We start from the raw sequence: 15,528 nt of genomic DNA on the forward strand, positions 1-15,528 counted from the left end.
TTTAGAATAACTATTTTCCATTCTTTTAGTACTACCTAGAAGGCTGGTTTTCCAATTGGACTACAGTACCTCTGTAAGAACAGACTATTACATTACTATTACATTGGCAAGAACAAATCTTACATTGGCTCAGCAGCTTTTTAGACAAGCTCTCAAAATCTGAGCGGCGCTCACAGTGACCCTCGACTCTCACTTGTTCTTGAGATCCGTGAGTGCCTCTTTGGTTGCGGCGGACACTACCGCGTCGGAAGCGTTTGGAAGATAGTAGTACTTTCCTGAAAGAACAAGTTCCAAGGTTTCCTTGTTGCTACTACATGTAACTCGAGATCTCTCACCTTGAGCAAGTCGCGCAATCTCTTTAGCAAACCCAGTGGAGATGAACTTGTTCTCTGTGTCGATCACCAGCAGTGACATCCCTGTTTTGTAAATCTTTCCAGCGATGTCTTTGATCTCATCCTGTGAAGAAGTAGCGTTAATGCTTGATGTAAGTTGGACTCAAGCTTATGTATGCTGTGTACCTTGAGTTCCTGCTGCGATGGCCTGGGAGCGTCTGGAGCAATAGCTTCCGGGTCTCCGGTAGACTTTTTCAGCGAGACATTTGCCCGGCCGTCAGTGATGGCAACGATCATTATCCGTCCAACATCTCCACTCTTTTCAGCATTTAGGCCCACTCTCACAGCCTGCAATGAAAGGGAAGTCCAAACTTATCATCGACAAAACTCTACAAGCTTTTAGTTACCGTGCTCAGACCATGAGCCAAAGGAGAACCACCACCGCAGGGCAACCTCTCTAGCCTCTTTCTTGCCATGGCAATCGAGCGCGATGGTGGAAGTAAGACTTCAGCGGCATCGCCTCGGAAAGGGATGATAGAAACCTGTTACAAATGCTTCCATGAAAATGAAGAAATCTCGATCTTGTAACTTAGTACCTGATCCCGGCTCGTATAGCTGTCAGCAAGTAATTGCATTGCCGCTCCTTTAGCATTGTTCATACGATTCAGCGCCATACTTCCACTTGCATCCACCACGAAAATCACCTGTAGGATAAAACTGAGCATCGAGTTGTTTGCTTTGCATGGGACGTACCAAAGCACCAGCCTTGCGGGCCATTCGTTTTGCACGCATGTCTGACTGCTCTACGTAAACTTTCCTGGAGACACCCTGCTCGAGTGCTCTTTGCTTGCGTAGCTTTTGATATGGAGCAGCAGCTCTCAACGTTGCATCCACGGCCAGCCGCCTGACGGGACCCTGGACGAATGCGTCAAGTAAGTGCAACAATGAAAATCCACGCCTACCTTAGGAAGCATTGGTTTGATATAGCGGCCTCTATCCTCCGAGAAGATGACATTCTTTGCACGTCCGGCTTTTCCTTTTCGACGCTGGGCTTGCTGTGCAAAGAAAAGCAGCTGGGAGTCTACAAGCCCCCCTTCAGCATCGAAAATGAACTCTTCAGGAACTTGCTCCTGTTGTTGCTCATCACTCTCGTCATCGTCCTCCTGTCATTTACTTTCAGAATAAAAGTCAGGAATCACTTGTTATTGTTGTGGCCTTACTTCTTCGTCGTCTTCCTCGTCTTTATCCTGATCTTCCTGTTGATTCTGTGGAGGCGGGGGAGGCGGTGGCGGAGGTGACTGATTGTTCGGCTGCTCTGGTGCGTCTTGCAATGTGGAGCGAGGAATGATCACAAGTTCGACCTGCAGTGTCAACATTGGTTATTTGACAATATCATGCTGCATATGAAACGTACAGCTTTTTTCAAGTCGTCGACGCCAACTTTGTCTCGGCCATCTAAGGCCGCCAATGCCTTGGCGACTCTGACAGCACCAATTTCCGCACGATGCCCCTGTGAGCAGTTCAACTACTTTTCAATTGCAGGAAAAACAGGGACTACCTGACAGCCGCCACGAATGGCTTCCATGACGAGATACTTCGTTTGCTCTCTACCTATTGTTACATCTTTGAGCCACTCCCTAGCATATATTATCTGACAAAAACAAAAAATGAAATCAGGAACATTTCCAAGAGGTTTGGCGAACCTGTGTTCTTGCGGACTCAGTTGCTTCTGCGGAGTTTGACATAACCAGTCTCGAACTCTCTTGAAACTGAGTTGCAATATCGACTGCTGAAACTCGGTCCTCAAACTCAAGTGCGGCATCAGCACTGCAGTGAAAACTACTTTAGAAAGAAAGGAAACAGCAAACTATATAGGTACCTGAGATTTATAGAAATACGATCTAGCAGATGCTCCCTAACAGCGCCTTCCTCCGGGTTGTAAGTTGCAATGAGGAGCGGCTTACAAGGGTGGCGAAAGCTCACACCCTCCCTCTCGACCACGTTGACCCCTTCAGTCAGCACGTTGAGCAGAAGATTGCTAATGCCTTCGTCCAAAAGATTGATCTCGTCCACGTAAAGTACTCCGCGATGAGCCTGAGCAAGCAGCCCCGGCTGAAAGACAGTGGTTCCCTGCTTGATCGACTCCTCCACGTCCACCGAGCCCAGCAAACGATCCTCTGTAACACCGAGTGGCACCTGAAAGATCAAATAAGAGGAACTCCTCCAAAAACTCGCGAGTTACCTGCACGAAAGGTGCTTTGACAACTTCGACCACGGGCTTGCCATCGCTGCCTAGAGCGATTTTCTCTTCCAGACCATCTTCCCATCTGCAACAACGAGAAAAACAAACAATGACAAGAATTTTTTTCGAGCTCGCAGAGAAAAAACTTACTCCTCGCTATGAGATGGATCGGCATTCGCGATGGAGCCAGCGACAATCTCTATAGGCGGAAGTAGTGCGTGTAGGCCGCGAGCTAAGACAGTCTTGGCAGTCCCGCGTCGACCAGCAACCGCAATTCCGCCAATGCCATTGTCCACAGCTCCCAGAAGCAATGCGGCCTTGATAGCTTCCTGCCAAGAATCCATCCGGACGGCTTGAAAATCTACATCCTCGCGCAGGAAAGGAAGAAAGAAGGACCTACTTGGCCGACGACCGCTGCCAGGGGAAAATACTGTCGTCCATAGCTCGGCGCCGCATCGTCTTTGTCAAGAACGACAGTGGCGGCTCCATTTCCTCCCGCTGCTGCTCGTACACGCCAGGACCGGGGCCGTGGATTTACCTCCCTGCGCTGCATTCTTCCATTCCACTCGATCCTCGCGCAGGATCTTGCGTGCGCGGGCGCCATTGCCATGGCCAAGGCCATCCTCTTTGAAATTTAAACCTAGTTTAAACCTTCACGTTACGATATAAAGATAGAATTTTGGTGGATTTTATAAATAGAGGCTTTTACTTGGAATAGTTGTCTAAGATTATAGTGATCTGAAGTATAAAAGGCAGGGCATTTGTTTTACGAATATTGGTGTTTGGAAGCAAGGGCGATGGCAGCTTTTCTTATCATTTTCTTTGTGGCGTTTGCTGCGAGTTTGTTTGTGCCTTCTCAGCAAGCAAATTCTTCAGTTCAAGCTTCATCCGTTCCAGCGTTGTTTGCATTTGGAGACTCTCTAGTGGATTCTGGTGATAATGCCCATGTTGGGTATCCATATGGTATTGATTTTCCTGGAGGCCAAGCAAGCAGATTTTGTAATGGGCGTTTGTTAGTTGAATATATTGGTAAGTAATCATTAATTTCCTGTTATTTTAACATTGTTTCTTTTCTATTTTCTTTTTATCCAGCATCACATCTGGGACTACCAATCCCACCTGCTTATCTTCAATCTGGAAACAATATTCTTAAAGGAGCTAATTTTGGTTCTGCTGGATCTGGAATTCTTCCACAAACAGTAATGGTAAATGTTTTTTATTTTTAATATTTTATTAGTTTATTTGTAATCTTAATCTGTTGGTAATTTTAAAGGGAGGAGGGCAAGCTCTTGGAAGTCAGATTAATGACTTTCAAAGCTTGAAACAGAAAATGGTTCAAATGATTGGATCATCTAATGCAAGTGATGTGGTTGCAAAATCTATATTTTATATCTGCTCTGGAAATAATGATATAAATAATATGTATCAACGAACAAAGAGAATTCTTCAATCAGATGAGCAAATAGTTATTAATACTTTTATTAATGAACTTCAGGTATATATATTATAGTTATTCCTTTTCTAATTTTTCTTAATAATATTTTAATTGCAGACATTATATAATTTGGGTGCTAGAAAATTTGTTATAGTTGGATTAAGTGCTGTTGGATGCATTCCATTAAATATAGTTGGAGGACAGTGTGCATCTATTGCTCAACAAGGTGCACAAACCTATAATAATTTGCTTCAATCAGCTCTTCAAAACTTGAGAAATTCTTTGAAAGATGCTCAATTTGTGATGACAAATTTTTATGGACTTATGGTGGATGTTCACAATAATCCACAATCTTATGGTAAAGTTTATTATTTATTTATTATTATTTTTAATGCTTTTTTGATCAACAGGTTTTACTGATTCAAGCAGTGCTTGTTGCCCTCAAGGATCACATACCTTGAATTGCCGCCCTGGAGCAACAATTTGTGGAGATAGAACAAAATATGCTTTTTGGGATGGAATTCATCAAACTGATGCATTTAATAGTATGGCTGCACAGAGATGGTGGACTGGAGGCACTTCTGGTGATGTTTCTCCCATTAGTATTAGCGAACTAGCATCATCGTGATGAGATCTTGATCACTTTATTATGTTCGGCAATTTATTTTTTAATAAGCATTTGATTTGATTGATTTCGAAAATTCAAAGTGATTTTGACATAGGATGGCAGAATGAATATATATGTATTAAACTTCATAGCCAGGATTTACAACTTGTTGTACATCTCCGTAGGTTTCTAGCTCCAGCACATCTTCACTACTTCCTAGGAAAAGAGGCAATCGCTGGTGAAGTTCAACTGGCTGGATGTCTAAAATTCTTCTCTTTCCATCACATGCTTTACCACCAGCATCTTCCATCAAAAAACCCAATGGATTCCCTTCATACACTAGTCTCAAATGGCTGCGAGGATTCATAGCAATACCACCGTAGAGAATTGTCCTATGGACGTCTGCTACCAGTGAGCATACATACCTTGCCGAGTACTTCTTTGGAAACTGGCCTTTGCCTCTTCTAATATCATCAATGTAGCGTCGGAGTCCTTGAGGCCAATCGAAATACCTTGCATCGTTCACGGAATAGATTTGTCCTGAGAGAGGATAGCCTCAAAGTTAGCAAGCTTTTCTCCAAGGAACGAGGAAGAGAACTTCTAACGTACCTCTCTCGGGAACTTTAACGTCGGGCTTGACAAGCTTGAATTCTCCGCAAGATCTGTCCAGCATGAAGATCTGAGTTCCCTGGCCGACCGTCAAGCACAAAATGGTTGCCGACGAGTAGAGAGCGTATCCCGACGCTACAAGCCTCGAGCCACACTGGAGGACGTTAAGCTGTGCCTTTTCTTCCACTGGCAGCTTATCAGCCTCTTCCAGGCGCCTGTAGATCCCAAAGATGGTTCCAGTTGGAATGGAGGCATCGATGTTCCTGGAGCCGTCCAAAGGATCAAACACCGCCACGAACGGGCCATGGTCGTCGATCCACACCGGGAAATCCTCTTCCTCGGACGCCACCACTGCCACCTTTCGGGAGCTCTCGAGAGATTTCTTGAGGAGCTCGTTCTGGAACAAGGAAGTCAGTCCAATAAGGAAAAAAAAACGAACGATAGAAACTTGCCGAGATTATGTCGAGTGGCTTGGGAGCGTCTCGTCCGGACGAAGGAGCTACCGAGGGAGAAGAAGAGAAAGAAGTAGAATCACTGGAAAGAATGGCCTCTGGAGAAGCCAGGAGCGCGGCGATTTCCTTGACAGCCCCCTGGAGATGGAGTATCACAATGGCCAGATTCTCGTCCAGGCCGCTGCTCGATCCGAGATACGCCATCAAGCTCTGACACCGATTCTCGCCAAGAGCAGGAGTAGCGGATTCGTCCACCCAGGAAGGGCTGCTCATTGTAGCAGCGATACTCACCATTCGCGAAGAAATTCCAGCTCCTCGCGACCCACAGAGAATGCGGCTCCTTCCGATCGTGGGCCTGGATTTCGCCGATCGATGCGTGCACGCGGCCGGAGGAGCGCCAAGAACGAGAGATTTAACGCAGCATTCCATCCGGCATTCCCCTAATGCTCTGTTTTCTAGGGTTTAAGTAGAGCTTTAGGGTTCTTCATGGCAATGGAGAAGCGATCGGGGCAGGGCGGGCCGGCATTCCAGGAAGATGAGGAGATGGAGGAAGAGGACAAGGCACCGGACATGGAGGCCTGGGAGCGTGCGTACGCGGACGATCGGTCGTGGGAGTCGCTGATCGAGGATGAGTCGGGGCTGCTCAAGGCCGGGGACGATGTCCAACAGCAAAGGCAGCACCGGCGGAGGCTGATTCAAGCGTCGGGGCCTCGGATCCAGCGCGGCATCATCAGATATCTCTGCCTCATCCTCGATTTCTCCCGGGTAGGCGCCAATGCTGATACTTTCTCGTTGAGTGTGATGGAGAGGAAAGAAATATAGGCAAAATGTGTGATGCTTGGGTCATAGAATGCATCGTAGTGTGAAGTTCATCTAGTTTCCATCGTTTCTTACGGAGAAGAAGTGGTTTTTCTTTGAGTTTCTTCTTTGTTTTCATTCTTGTTTCCAGGATTTTTCCTGCTGTTCATTGGTTTACATTGAGTTTCTTCTTCGTTTCCGTTCGTGTTCAAACGCATCCAGGAGTTTTCTCGCTGTTGATTGTCTTCCGTCGTTTCTCTTTGGGAAAACTTATAGTGACTTAAGTAGTGTTTGCTTCCAGGCAGCGGGAGAGATCGATTTCCGGCCCTCGCGCATGGCAGTCGTCGCGAAAGCCGTCGAGGACTTCGTGCGGGAATACTTTGACCAAAATCCTCTCAGCCAGCTTGGGATCATAGTGATGAAGAACGGCATCGCCAGCGTGGTCACGGAACTAAGTGGCAGTCCTGAGGCACACATCCGCGCCTTGAAGTCCAACCTTGAGTCCTTTGGAGAAGCATCGCTACAAAACGGGCTCGAGCTGGCGCACACATACGTCCAGCACATCCCGTCTTACGGACACAGGGAGGTGGTGATCGTTTTCTCGGCGCTGAGCACTTGCGACCCCGGCAACATCCTCGAGACTGTCAAGAAGTGCAAGGCCGCCAGGATGAAATGCTCCGTCGTTGGCCTCACGGCAGAGATCTACATCTGCAAGCACATAAGTCAGGAAACCGGAGGATCATACGCAGTTGCTATGAACGAGGTTCGTGTTCTTGCCTCTTTGCCTCGTCCTTCTCTAGACTTACGCGTTCATTCCAGGGACATCTCAAAGAAATACTTCTGGAGCACGTCCCTCCGCCAGCGGCAATGCCAGACGCCTCGTCTGCGAGCCTGGTGCGCATGGGATTCCCTCAGCGGGGCTCCGAAGGAGCAGTAGCGATCTGTGCGTGCCACAAGGAGCTGAGGATCGGCGGTGGCTACATCTGTCCTCGCTGCCGGGCTCGGGTGTGCGAGCTCCCGACCGAGTGTAGCCTGTGTGGCCTGGCGCTGGTTTCCTCGGCTCACTTGGCACGCTCCTACCACCATCTCTTTCCCATTCCCACCTTCGACGAGCTCCTGGTGGACGCGTCGCTCAGAGGCAAGTCGAGCTTTGCGGGGTCTTGCTTTGGATGTAGAATCCAGCTCTCTGGTAAGCTTTCCTTGTTCTTCGTTTTGCAAGCTTTCTTTCTTTCTTTTCTATGGAGGAGTGAGCTAGAAGTTTTGACAATGCAGGGGGTGGAAGCTTGAGACTGCGGTGCCCTCGCTGCAAGAGGGATTTTTGCTTCGACTGCGATGTTTACATTCACGAATCGCTACACAATTGCCCGGGGTGCGAGACGCTGCAAGAAGAGGCCGTCACGTAGCCAGTGGAGAGCAAAAGGAGGTGAGCTTCGTCACCTTTTGCAAAAATTTTGTAGGTGTAAAGGACTCTTGGGGGAAATGGTCGTCATCTTTCTTTATATATTACATTGTCAATTCTTGTCTTTGATCAATCTAGCAAACCTATGATCATGGCTTTCACAATCTAATATATCAAAACCCTTGTTCTCGCTTCCTTTTCATGAGCATGGCTTTTATCTCCCTGTGCTTTCGCAGCTTCCCTCCCTCCGTGAAGCGATTCTTACAGTCGTAGCAGCGGTACCTCTTTTGTTTCACATTGTTGTTGTTATACCCTTCGCACTTGGTGTTGAAAGACTCGCAGAAAACGCATCGAACTGGCTGCTCGTCACTGGGCTTCATGGCAGTGGTGGTGGTGATTGGAGAACAAACCCTAACACCGCTTGGAGAAGAGGGACGAGGAGCGCTCGCCAAGGATCTAGCCCGAGTTGTAACAGTCAGAGGTGGATTGGAAACCCTGGCTTGGGTCGCGGGAACTTGAGAAGCTGGAGCTACCGGATGATCCGGGGCGAGGGCGAGCCTCCTCGTGAACCCACGGAGATCGACGCCATAAGCTGACGTGAAAGGATCCATGGCCGCCGACGCCTCCTCCGCCACTTTGTTTTGGAGCTGCTGGACGTAGAACTCCCTGGCCGCCATCTTTTGCTGGTAGAGCGCGAGGCCCTCCTCCTCGTCCGTGGCGTAGTAGAACGTCCGGGGCTCCCACGAATCAATCGCGCGGTAGTGGTCAAGCATGTAGTAGTCCATCGCCATAAGATACCCTAAAGGCTGTGAGATAGCGTATTTATAAGGTTTGGGATGATTAATATCTTTGGACAACGCCAGATTCTCTTAGGGCTAGCTATAAATGTGGCCGCCACCTTTTTTGGATCACCATTTGCATGGAGAGGCAAGAATGTATCAGGCAATTGGAGTCATGTACCACACTTTCTCGTGCATCCCAGCTGAGATCGCTAGTGGAGCGCACCAGCGATTCGAGAGATACGTTCGTGTGGAACAAACTCATCGAAGTTTTCGGGAGGTGCGGCGGCATCTCCCAGGCTCGAGAGGTTTTTGATTCTCTGAGGCAATGGAAGAATTGCTACTCGTGGGTTTTCATGATCTCTGCTTACTCCAGGAACGGGCTTGTGGAAGAGGCCAGGCGGACTTTCGATGAGATGCCGGAGAAGAATCTGGTCTCCTGGAACACCATCGCTGTGACTTATGCCCAAAACGGGCATCTTGCGGATGCGAAGCGGATCTTTGATTCCATGCCGGCTAGGAATATGGTATCTTTTTCTTCGATGCTGACCGCGTTTGCTCAAAACGGGCAGCTGGAAGCCGCCCGGAGAATCTTTGACAGGATGCCCGCAAAGAATCTCATCTCCCAGACAGCGATGTTATCGGCATATGCCCAAAACGGGTCTCTCGAGCATGCAAAGCAAGTATTTGACTCGATGCCGCAGCACAATCTTGTCTCTTGGAACTCAATCCTTACCGCATTTGCACAAAACGGAAAACTAATCGATGCTCAAGATACATTCAATCAAATGCCCGAGCAAGACTTGATTTCCTGGAACGCAATGCTAACAGCAATCGCCCAAAAGGGAAAACTGGAGGATGCCAAGAGATTCTTTGACGAGATGGCTTGCCGCAACCTTGTATCTTGGAACTCCTTGATCTCGTCCTTCTCCCAAAATGGACACGTGGCAGAGGCCAAGAGGTTGTACGAGAATATGCCAGAGAGGGACCAAGTCTCTGCCACTGCAATGCTCACGGCATATTCCCAGCTTGGGAATCTCCGGGATGCTGAGGCAGTGTTTAGCGAGATGCAGTTCCAAAACTCCATCTCCGCCACCGCAATGCTGAATGCGTATGCCCAAAACGGGAATATCCAGGAGGCCAGAAATGTATTCGACCAGATCCCCCAAAAGAACGTCATTACCTGGAACTCTATGCTCACAGCCTATACAGAGAACGAGAATCTTGTAGAGGCAGAATGCTTGTTTGACAAAATGCCGGAGTTGGATCTTGTTTCATGGACTACCATGCTATCGACATATGCCCAAGAAGGGCATATCCAGAAAGCTAAGCATATATTCGATAAAATGCCCGAGAAGGACAGGGTTGCATGGACAGCAATGCTGAGGACATATGCCCTGTGTGGGGATCTGGAGTATGCTAGGTGGATTTTAGAGAGTATGCCTGAGTGGGACACGGTAGCCTTGACTACCATGCTAGCTGCATATGCCCAAAGTGATCACTTAGAACAAGCAGAATGTTTGTACGCAAGGGTTGACGAAAAGAATCCGGTGCTACAAACTGCAATGCTAAGTGCGTACAATATCAATGGAAACTTGATCGAGGCAAAGAGTGTGTTTGATGAAATGGGTCAGAGGAGTATGGTCTCGTGGAACTCGATGCTCTCGGCATATGCCCAGCACGGGAATGTCAAAGCTGCGAAACGAATCTTTGATGAGATACACGAGAGGAGTGCCGTGACATGGATTGCTATGATGTCGGCATATGCGCAGAATGGGCATTTCCGAGAAGCCCTGTTCTTGTTCCGCGAGATGAATAGCTTCCAGATCTTCCTCGACGATGTTTGCTTCATCTGTGCGTTGCACGCTTGCAATCACGTCGGCAAGACGAACGCCGCCAAGTCGTGCTTCGTTTCGATGAGCTTCGACTTTGGTGTCTCTCCGACGAAGCGCCACTACTGCTGCCTCGCGGATCTCATCGCCCGCGCGGGCCACCTCCGCGACGCCGAAGATCTCGTGCTAAACATGCCATTCGTGCCGGATAAGTCCGACTGGAGATCTCTCCTGGGCGCTTCCAAGTCTCACAGTAGCGCCAAGCTTGGAGCTCGAGCGGCGCATCGAGTGCTTGATATGGATCCCTGCGACGCGCCCTCTTACGTCCTCCTTTCGACCATAAGCTAGAAACTTCGCCAAAGCACAATGCTCCAATCCAATTCGATGCAAGCGCAGATCCAGAACGATCCAGCATTCTATGCTCAAGAATTGTAGGATCTCGCCCATGAGACACGACCATTTTAGTCTTCGGAAGCAGTGGATTGAGGAAGAAACAAAAGCAACTGTTGAGCTCAGTCAATGGTCTCTACAAAGTTGGCAGTAGAGTTTCTTACATAGTCTTCCGTGGGTACAGGCTCGCAATTGGTGTCTACCTCTCCACTATGATACGCAAGAGGATGAGGTTCTGGAGCTTGTCACCATTTCGAAGAGCCTCGATGAATCTGAGGCCTGTTGCTCGTTTGACGGGAAGAGTTTTGCCAGTGTCTCTAGCCTACGCGACGCTATCTGATGCAAAATAACAGGTCCGATGCTATGGCTTGAAGAAAGGGAACGTAGACGAGTTTCTCTTGCTCTGCCCGTTTTGGAAGTTGAAAGTGGGCAAGGCCTCAACACTGTGATCCTAGCGTTCGAGATTGGGGAGAGACACGAGGAGCCGGGGTGGCGCAAACTTGGTGGAGTTCTAGGTTTGATGCCGCAAATCCTTGAAGTGGTTCTTTTCACTCGCCAAGGGACGCGGAAATGCAATGACCCTGACTTTGAGCTGTTGAGTGGCTTTCGGATGGGAATTCTGGCCAACACTCCGAAGTAAGTGTTGCCATCTTTGCCTCAAGTTTACCTCACTTGTTTCTAGAGATGATCTCTGGGCAAAATAAAGAATCATCAATTGACATAAAATTTATTTTTATCATTATTATTTTTAATGATAAGATAAAATAAGCATTCTTGTAGAAGACCATATACCGCCTGCTACTTTCACCGTGATCCAGTTGGAGAAACTGAAACAGTGTGTAGCTTTCGTACCCCAGTAGATTCTCTCTTTTGCTTACTTCACATCTTTCTTTTGTTTGAATAATCCAGTGCTTAAAGTATCCTGATAAGAGCGATTCATTACTTCGAGAGGTCAAAGCCACGCTAATGGTAGAAGATGGATGAATCACAGATGGTAGATATGTCCAATTGCCGAGAATGCTTAATATCATACAGGCGATGGATCGATTGACAAGGGTACGGGAATGCCAATCTTTTATCTTTAGAGAGAATGGAGAAGATTTTATTTTGTAGCACTATATAATTCCAAAGATGATCGCCAAAGAACTGTCTTCCAATCCAATTTGATGCAAGCGCAAGTCCAAAACGATCCAGCATCCTATGCTCGAGCTCTCAAGAACTGTAAGGATCTCGCCCATGGCAGAGCCCTCCACACGCAAATCCTCGCCAGCGCGCACCGGGAGAGCGTCTTCTTGGGCAACCACCTTGTGGAGATGTACGGAGAATGTGGCAGCGTTGTGGACGCGCGAAGTGTCTTCGATGAGATCCAGCCGCCCAATGTGCACACGTGGACGATCATGCTCAAGGCGTATGCCCGCAATGGGCACCTGGCCCAGGCCAAATCCCTCTTCGACGATATGCCCGTACGGAATGTTGTGTCCTGGACGTCCATGCTGGCGGCGTACGTGCAGGGTGGCCAAATTGACGACGCGAGACGAATATTCGACTCCATTGCCAGAAAGAATGTTGTGACTTGGAATGTTATGTTATCAGCATATGCCGTTGAGGGGCATTTTTGCGAAGCGAAAGAATTGTTTGACCAAATCAAGGACAAAAACGTGGTTACTTGGACTATTATGTTGTCAGCTTACATACACTGTCAGCCATTGGGTGATGCGAGAATATTCTTTTGTTCCATGCCCAAGCGCAATGTGGTGTCTTGGAACTCGATGCTTAGTGCATATGCCCGTAATGGGGATTTAGAAGAGTTAAGACTTCTGTTTAAGGAAATGCCTCACCGCGATGACGTATCGTGGAATATTTTGCTTAAAACGTACTGTTTGCGTGGTGATTTGCATGAGGCTAAGAAATGTTTCGATAAAATGCCGAGAAGAGACGTGGTGTCTTGGACTACCTTACTTGCAGCATATGCCCGCCAGGGGCATATGCTGGAAGCGTTAGAAATGTTTGAAAAGATGCCACTTCGCGATACAGCGGCATGGAACTGCATGATAAACCTTTGTGTTGAGAATAAATTTCTACCGCGTGCAAGATCTATCTTTGAGAAGATGGAAAGACGAGATCTCGTTTCGTGGAAGACGATGATCGGAGCTTACACTGCGAGTGGCAATCTCGACCAAGCGAAGGATCTCCTGGATCAAAACCCATTCCAGGACGTGGTTTCGTGGACCTCTTTGATCTCGGCCTGGTCCCAGAGGGGCGATGCTACATCGGCGTTTAGAATCTTTCAAGGAATGACTATGGAGGGAGTGACGCCCAACGCGATCACCTTCTTGGTCGTGATCGATGCCTGTGCCGGGAGCGCCGATCTCGCCAGAGGCCGAGTAGTCCACCAGATCATCCTGGAGGAGCAGCCCAGCATCGTGCTCCACGATATCGCGCTGGGGAACTCGCTGCTCAATCTCTACAGCAAATCCGGGAGCGCGGACGATGCGAGGGAGATCTTCGAGCGCATGAAGCAGCGCGATGAGATCAGCTGGAACTCGATGGTCGCGGCGTATGCTCGATCGAAGAAACCATCGCTGGCCATGGAGGTCTTCCGCACCATGAATCTGGAAGGCATCGCAGTGACCGAGGCGACGCTAATTCACATCATGGCGATGTCCAGCCATGCCGGATCTCTGATCAGCGCGAGGGATTGCTTTGTTTCCACGTCCCAGGATTTTGGAATCGATCACAAGCTGGATCACTACAGCTGCATGGTGGATCATTTGAGCCGAGCTGGGAAATCTCGCGAGGCGGAGGAGCTGCTAAGATCCATGCCATTCGAGCCCGATTTGATCGCATGGAAATCTCTCTTGGGCGCTCGAGAGGATAATTTACAGCGGGTAGATTCTAAAACTTCCTATGTTCTAGTCAGTAATAACTTCTACATTTTCACTTGAGCCACTCTATATAAGCGATTTTAGGGCTCGTCACTAGGTCAAGCCAATGGAGAGCTTGGTGGGAGTGGGGCAAAGCATTGGTGGTCGCGATTACATGGAGGACTATTGTAGCTATCTGGATCTAGAGCATAGTCTCCTGGCCGGGGTGTTTGATGGGCACGGCGGCGATCAAATCGCAAGGTTTTGCTCGGAGAATTTCCTCCCTCACGTAGCTGGGAAGCTGGAGGAAATGGGCGAGGACGATCACTGCTATCGCGAGGCTTTGCACGACGCGTTCCTGGAGATGGACGATAAGTGTTTGAAGGAGTGTGAGTACACCAAGTTGGACGACAAAGGCTATGAGATCGTGTCCGGCAGCACGGCGGTGGTGGCACTCGTCCAGCCTCGGGAAAAAATCCTCACGGTCGCAAGCGTCGGAGACTCGCGGGCGATCCTCTCCTGGAACAAGATGGCGGTGGATCTGGCCATCGCTCACGAGCCCGAGATCCCCGAGGAGCAGTCCAGGATCGAGGCCGCGGGGGGGAAAATCCAGCCCAACGGCAGCGTCACGGGCAAGGACGAGCGGGGAATGCTGGCGATGTCGCGATCGATCGGCGACTTCGATTTCAAGCTGGATCCGGAGCTGGCGCTGGACGAGCAGATCGTGATCGCGGTGCCCGAGGTTGTGGAGGAGGAGCTCAAGGGCGACGAGGATTTCCTGGTGCTATCGTCGGATGGGATCTGGATGGACAGCCAGCAGGTCGTGGATCTGGTGGGAGGGATGATGGGGAGAAAGGTTCCACTGGGCGAGATATGCCAGAAGCTCATCGAGAAGGCTGATTCTGACGACAACATGACGGTGGTCATTGTAGATCTCGCGAAACTGAAACAAAGGTGAGATGAATTGGAGAGAGAGAGCATTTCTAAGAACCCTAATCTGCCCTAAAATGTTAAACAAAGATTTACTTTACTTTTTTAATCTTTTATGTGCTCTAAAATGTACCAGCTTACATTGAAGGGCTTAGGGTTTTTCAAAAAAGTAGTTAATTTTAAAGAACCCTAAACCAGTTACGTTAATTTACTTTACTTTTGGCAAAGGCAGGCAACAAGATTGTGTTTGAGTGAAACGAAGAAAGACGAAGAACAAGGAAGGCACAGAGGCATGAGCCGCGCATACCTGGCTTTATTCTTCCTTGCGCGCCTCTTGCTCGAGATCCGCAATGCCGAATCGCAGTGCGCCGAGCTCCAGAAATACGTCGAGCTCTCGCAGGCCTGCGACTTCTACTTCGATGGCTACCACCATCTTCCTCCCATCCTGGAGCTCAAGAACAACGAGAGTCTCACGCCTTCCATCTCCACCAGGTAAAGAGCTCTCTCTCACCTCCAAGAGCTCACGCAGCGTGATTTCTTTCCTCCAGGGACGGGAAGAAAGTGCTGAGGATCGGGGAGATCGCGCGCTGCAAAGCTTATTTCGCTGCGTCCTTCACGTTCGTCGGCGTTGGAGGAACTGGAGACTGTCACAACCAGTTTAGGATCAACAAGAACAATCAAGTAGAGCTGGCTCACTTTGGTCAGCAGCAGGGAGCTCTCGTCGATCCGTTGCAAGCCAGTGCCATTATCCTGTTCCTGGATCAGCTGGAGCTCGAGGATGGGACCTGCTTAACCGATGGAGATCACGACACCAAGTACATCGAGAGCCGGAGGTGTGTCTCGTTTCTTACCATGCCTC

The 15,528-nt window shown here is 48.9% G+C and overlaps 6 protein-coding genes across 8 annotated transcripts; 4 read left to right on the plus strand and 2 right to left on the minus strand.

Moving 5' to 3' along the window:
- Window positions 1-72: 72 nt before the first annotated feature.
- On the minus strand, window positions 73-3,200 carry LOC9637831 (magnesium-chelatase subunit ChlD, chloroplastic). 3 transcript variants are annotated; one of them, XM_002975095.2, is made up of 15 exons: window positions 2,975-3,200; window positions 2,725-2,903; window positions 2,575-2,659; window positions 2,212-2,528; window positions 2,036-2,159; window positions 1,891-1,983; window positions 1,747-1,842; window positions 1,553-1,693; window positions 1,295-1,495; window positions 1,086-1,247; window positions 929-1,036; window positions 740-874; window positions 519-680; window positions 336-456; window positions 73-275 (listed from the first exon to the last, which is right to left on the minus strand). In XM_002975095.2, exons 1-15 carry the CDS (start codon window positions 3,194-3,196, stop codon window positions 190-192), a joined length of 2,232 nt encoding a protein of 743 aa, XP_002975141.2. In that variant the 5' UTR covers window positions 3,197-3,200; the 3' UTR covers window positions 73-189. The 3 variants fall into 3 exon arrangements, with proteins under 3 accessions (XP_002975141.2, XP_024535623.1, XP_024535624.1); XM_024679855.1 differs by having other exon boundaries at window positions 73-456; XM_024679856.1 differs by lacking the exon at window positions 2,975-3,200 and having other exon boundaries at window positions 73-456; window positions 2,212-2,509; window positions 2,725-2,834.
- Window positions 3,201-4,733: 1,533 nt separating this feature from the next.
- On the minus strand, window positions 4,734-6,122 carry LOC9637832 (fructose-1,6-bisphosphatase isozyme 2). The gene is made up of 3 exons (XM_024679858.1): window positions 5,678-6,122; window positions 5,226-5,622; window positions 4,734-5,156 (listed from the first exon to the last, which is right to left on the minus strand). The coding sequence occupies exons 1-3, from the start codon at window positions 6,104-6,106 to the stop codon at window positions 4,756-4,758; spliced, it is 1,227 nt and encodes a 408-aa protein (XP_024535626.1). The 5' UTR covers window positions 6,107-6,122; the 3' UTR covers window positions 4,734-4,755.
- Window positions 6,123-6,169: 47 nt separating this feature from the next.
- LOC9628811 (general transcription factor IIH subunit 2) lies at window positions 6,170-8,074 on the plus strand. Its single transcript, XM_002974915.2, has 4 exons — window positions 6,170-6,442; window positions 6,777-7,238; window positions 7,295-7,664; window positions 7,748-8,074. Exons 1-4 carry the CDS (start codon window positions 6,170-6,172, stop codon window positions 7,876-7,878), a joined length of 1,236 nt encoding a protein of 411 aa, XP_002974961.2. The 3' UTR covers window positions 7,879-8,074.
- A 693-nt stretch (window positions 8,075-8,767) lies between these two features.
- LOC112348039 (pentatricopeptide repeat-containing protein At4g02750-like) lies at window positions 8,768-11,622 on the plus strand. The gene has a single exon (XM_024679963.1). The coding sequence runs from the start codon at window positions 8,794-8,796 to the stop codon at window positions 10,831-10,833; it is 2,040 nt and encodes a 679-aa protein (XP_024535731.1). The 5' UTR covers window positions 8,768-8,793; the 3' UTR covers window positions 10,834-11,622.
- A 56-nt stretch (window positions 11,623-11,678) lies between these two features.
- Window positions 11,679-13,827, plus strand: LOC112348040 (pentatricopeptide repeat-containing protein At4g02750-like). The gene has a single exon (XM_024679964.1). It carries the CDS (start codon window positions 12,042-12,044, stop codon window positions 13,818-13,820), a length of 1,779 nt encoding a protein of 592 aa, XP_024535732.1. The 5' UTR covers window positions 11,679-12,041; the 3' UTR covers window positions 13,821-13,827.
- LOC9637834 (probable protein phosphatase 2C 2) lies at window positions 13,815-14,769 on the plus strand. Its single transcript, XM_024679965.1, has one exon. It carries the CDS (start codon window positions 13,867-13,869, stop codon window positions 14,695-14,697), a length of 831 nt encoding a protein of 276 aa, XP_024535733.1. The 5' UTR covers window positions 13,815-13,866; the 3' UTR covers window positions 14,698-14,769.
- Window positions 14,770-15,528: the final 759 nt, after the last annotated feature.

This window comes from Selaginella moellendorffii, unplaced genomic scaffold, assembly GCF_000143415.4.
Source record: "Selaginella moellendorffii unplaced genomic scaffold, v1.0 SELMOscaffold_26, whole genome shotgun sequence".
Taxonomy (NCBI): domain Eukaryota; kingdom Viridiplantae; phylum Streptophyta; class Lycopodiopsida; order Selaginellales; family Selaginellaceae; genus Selaginella; species Selaginella moellendorffii.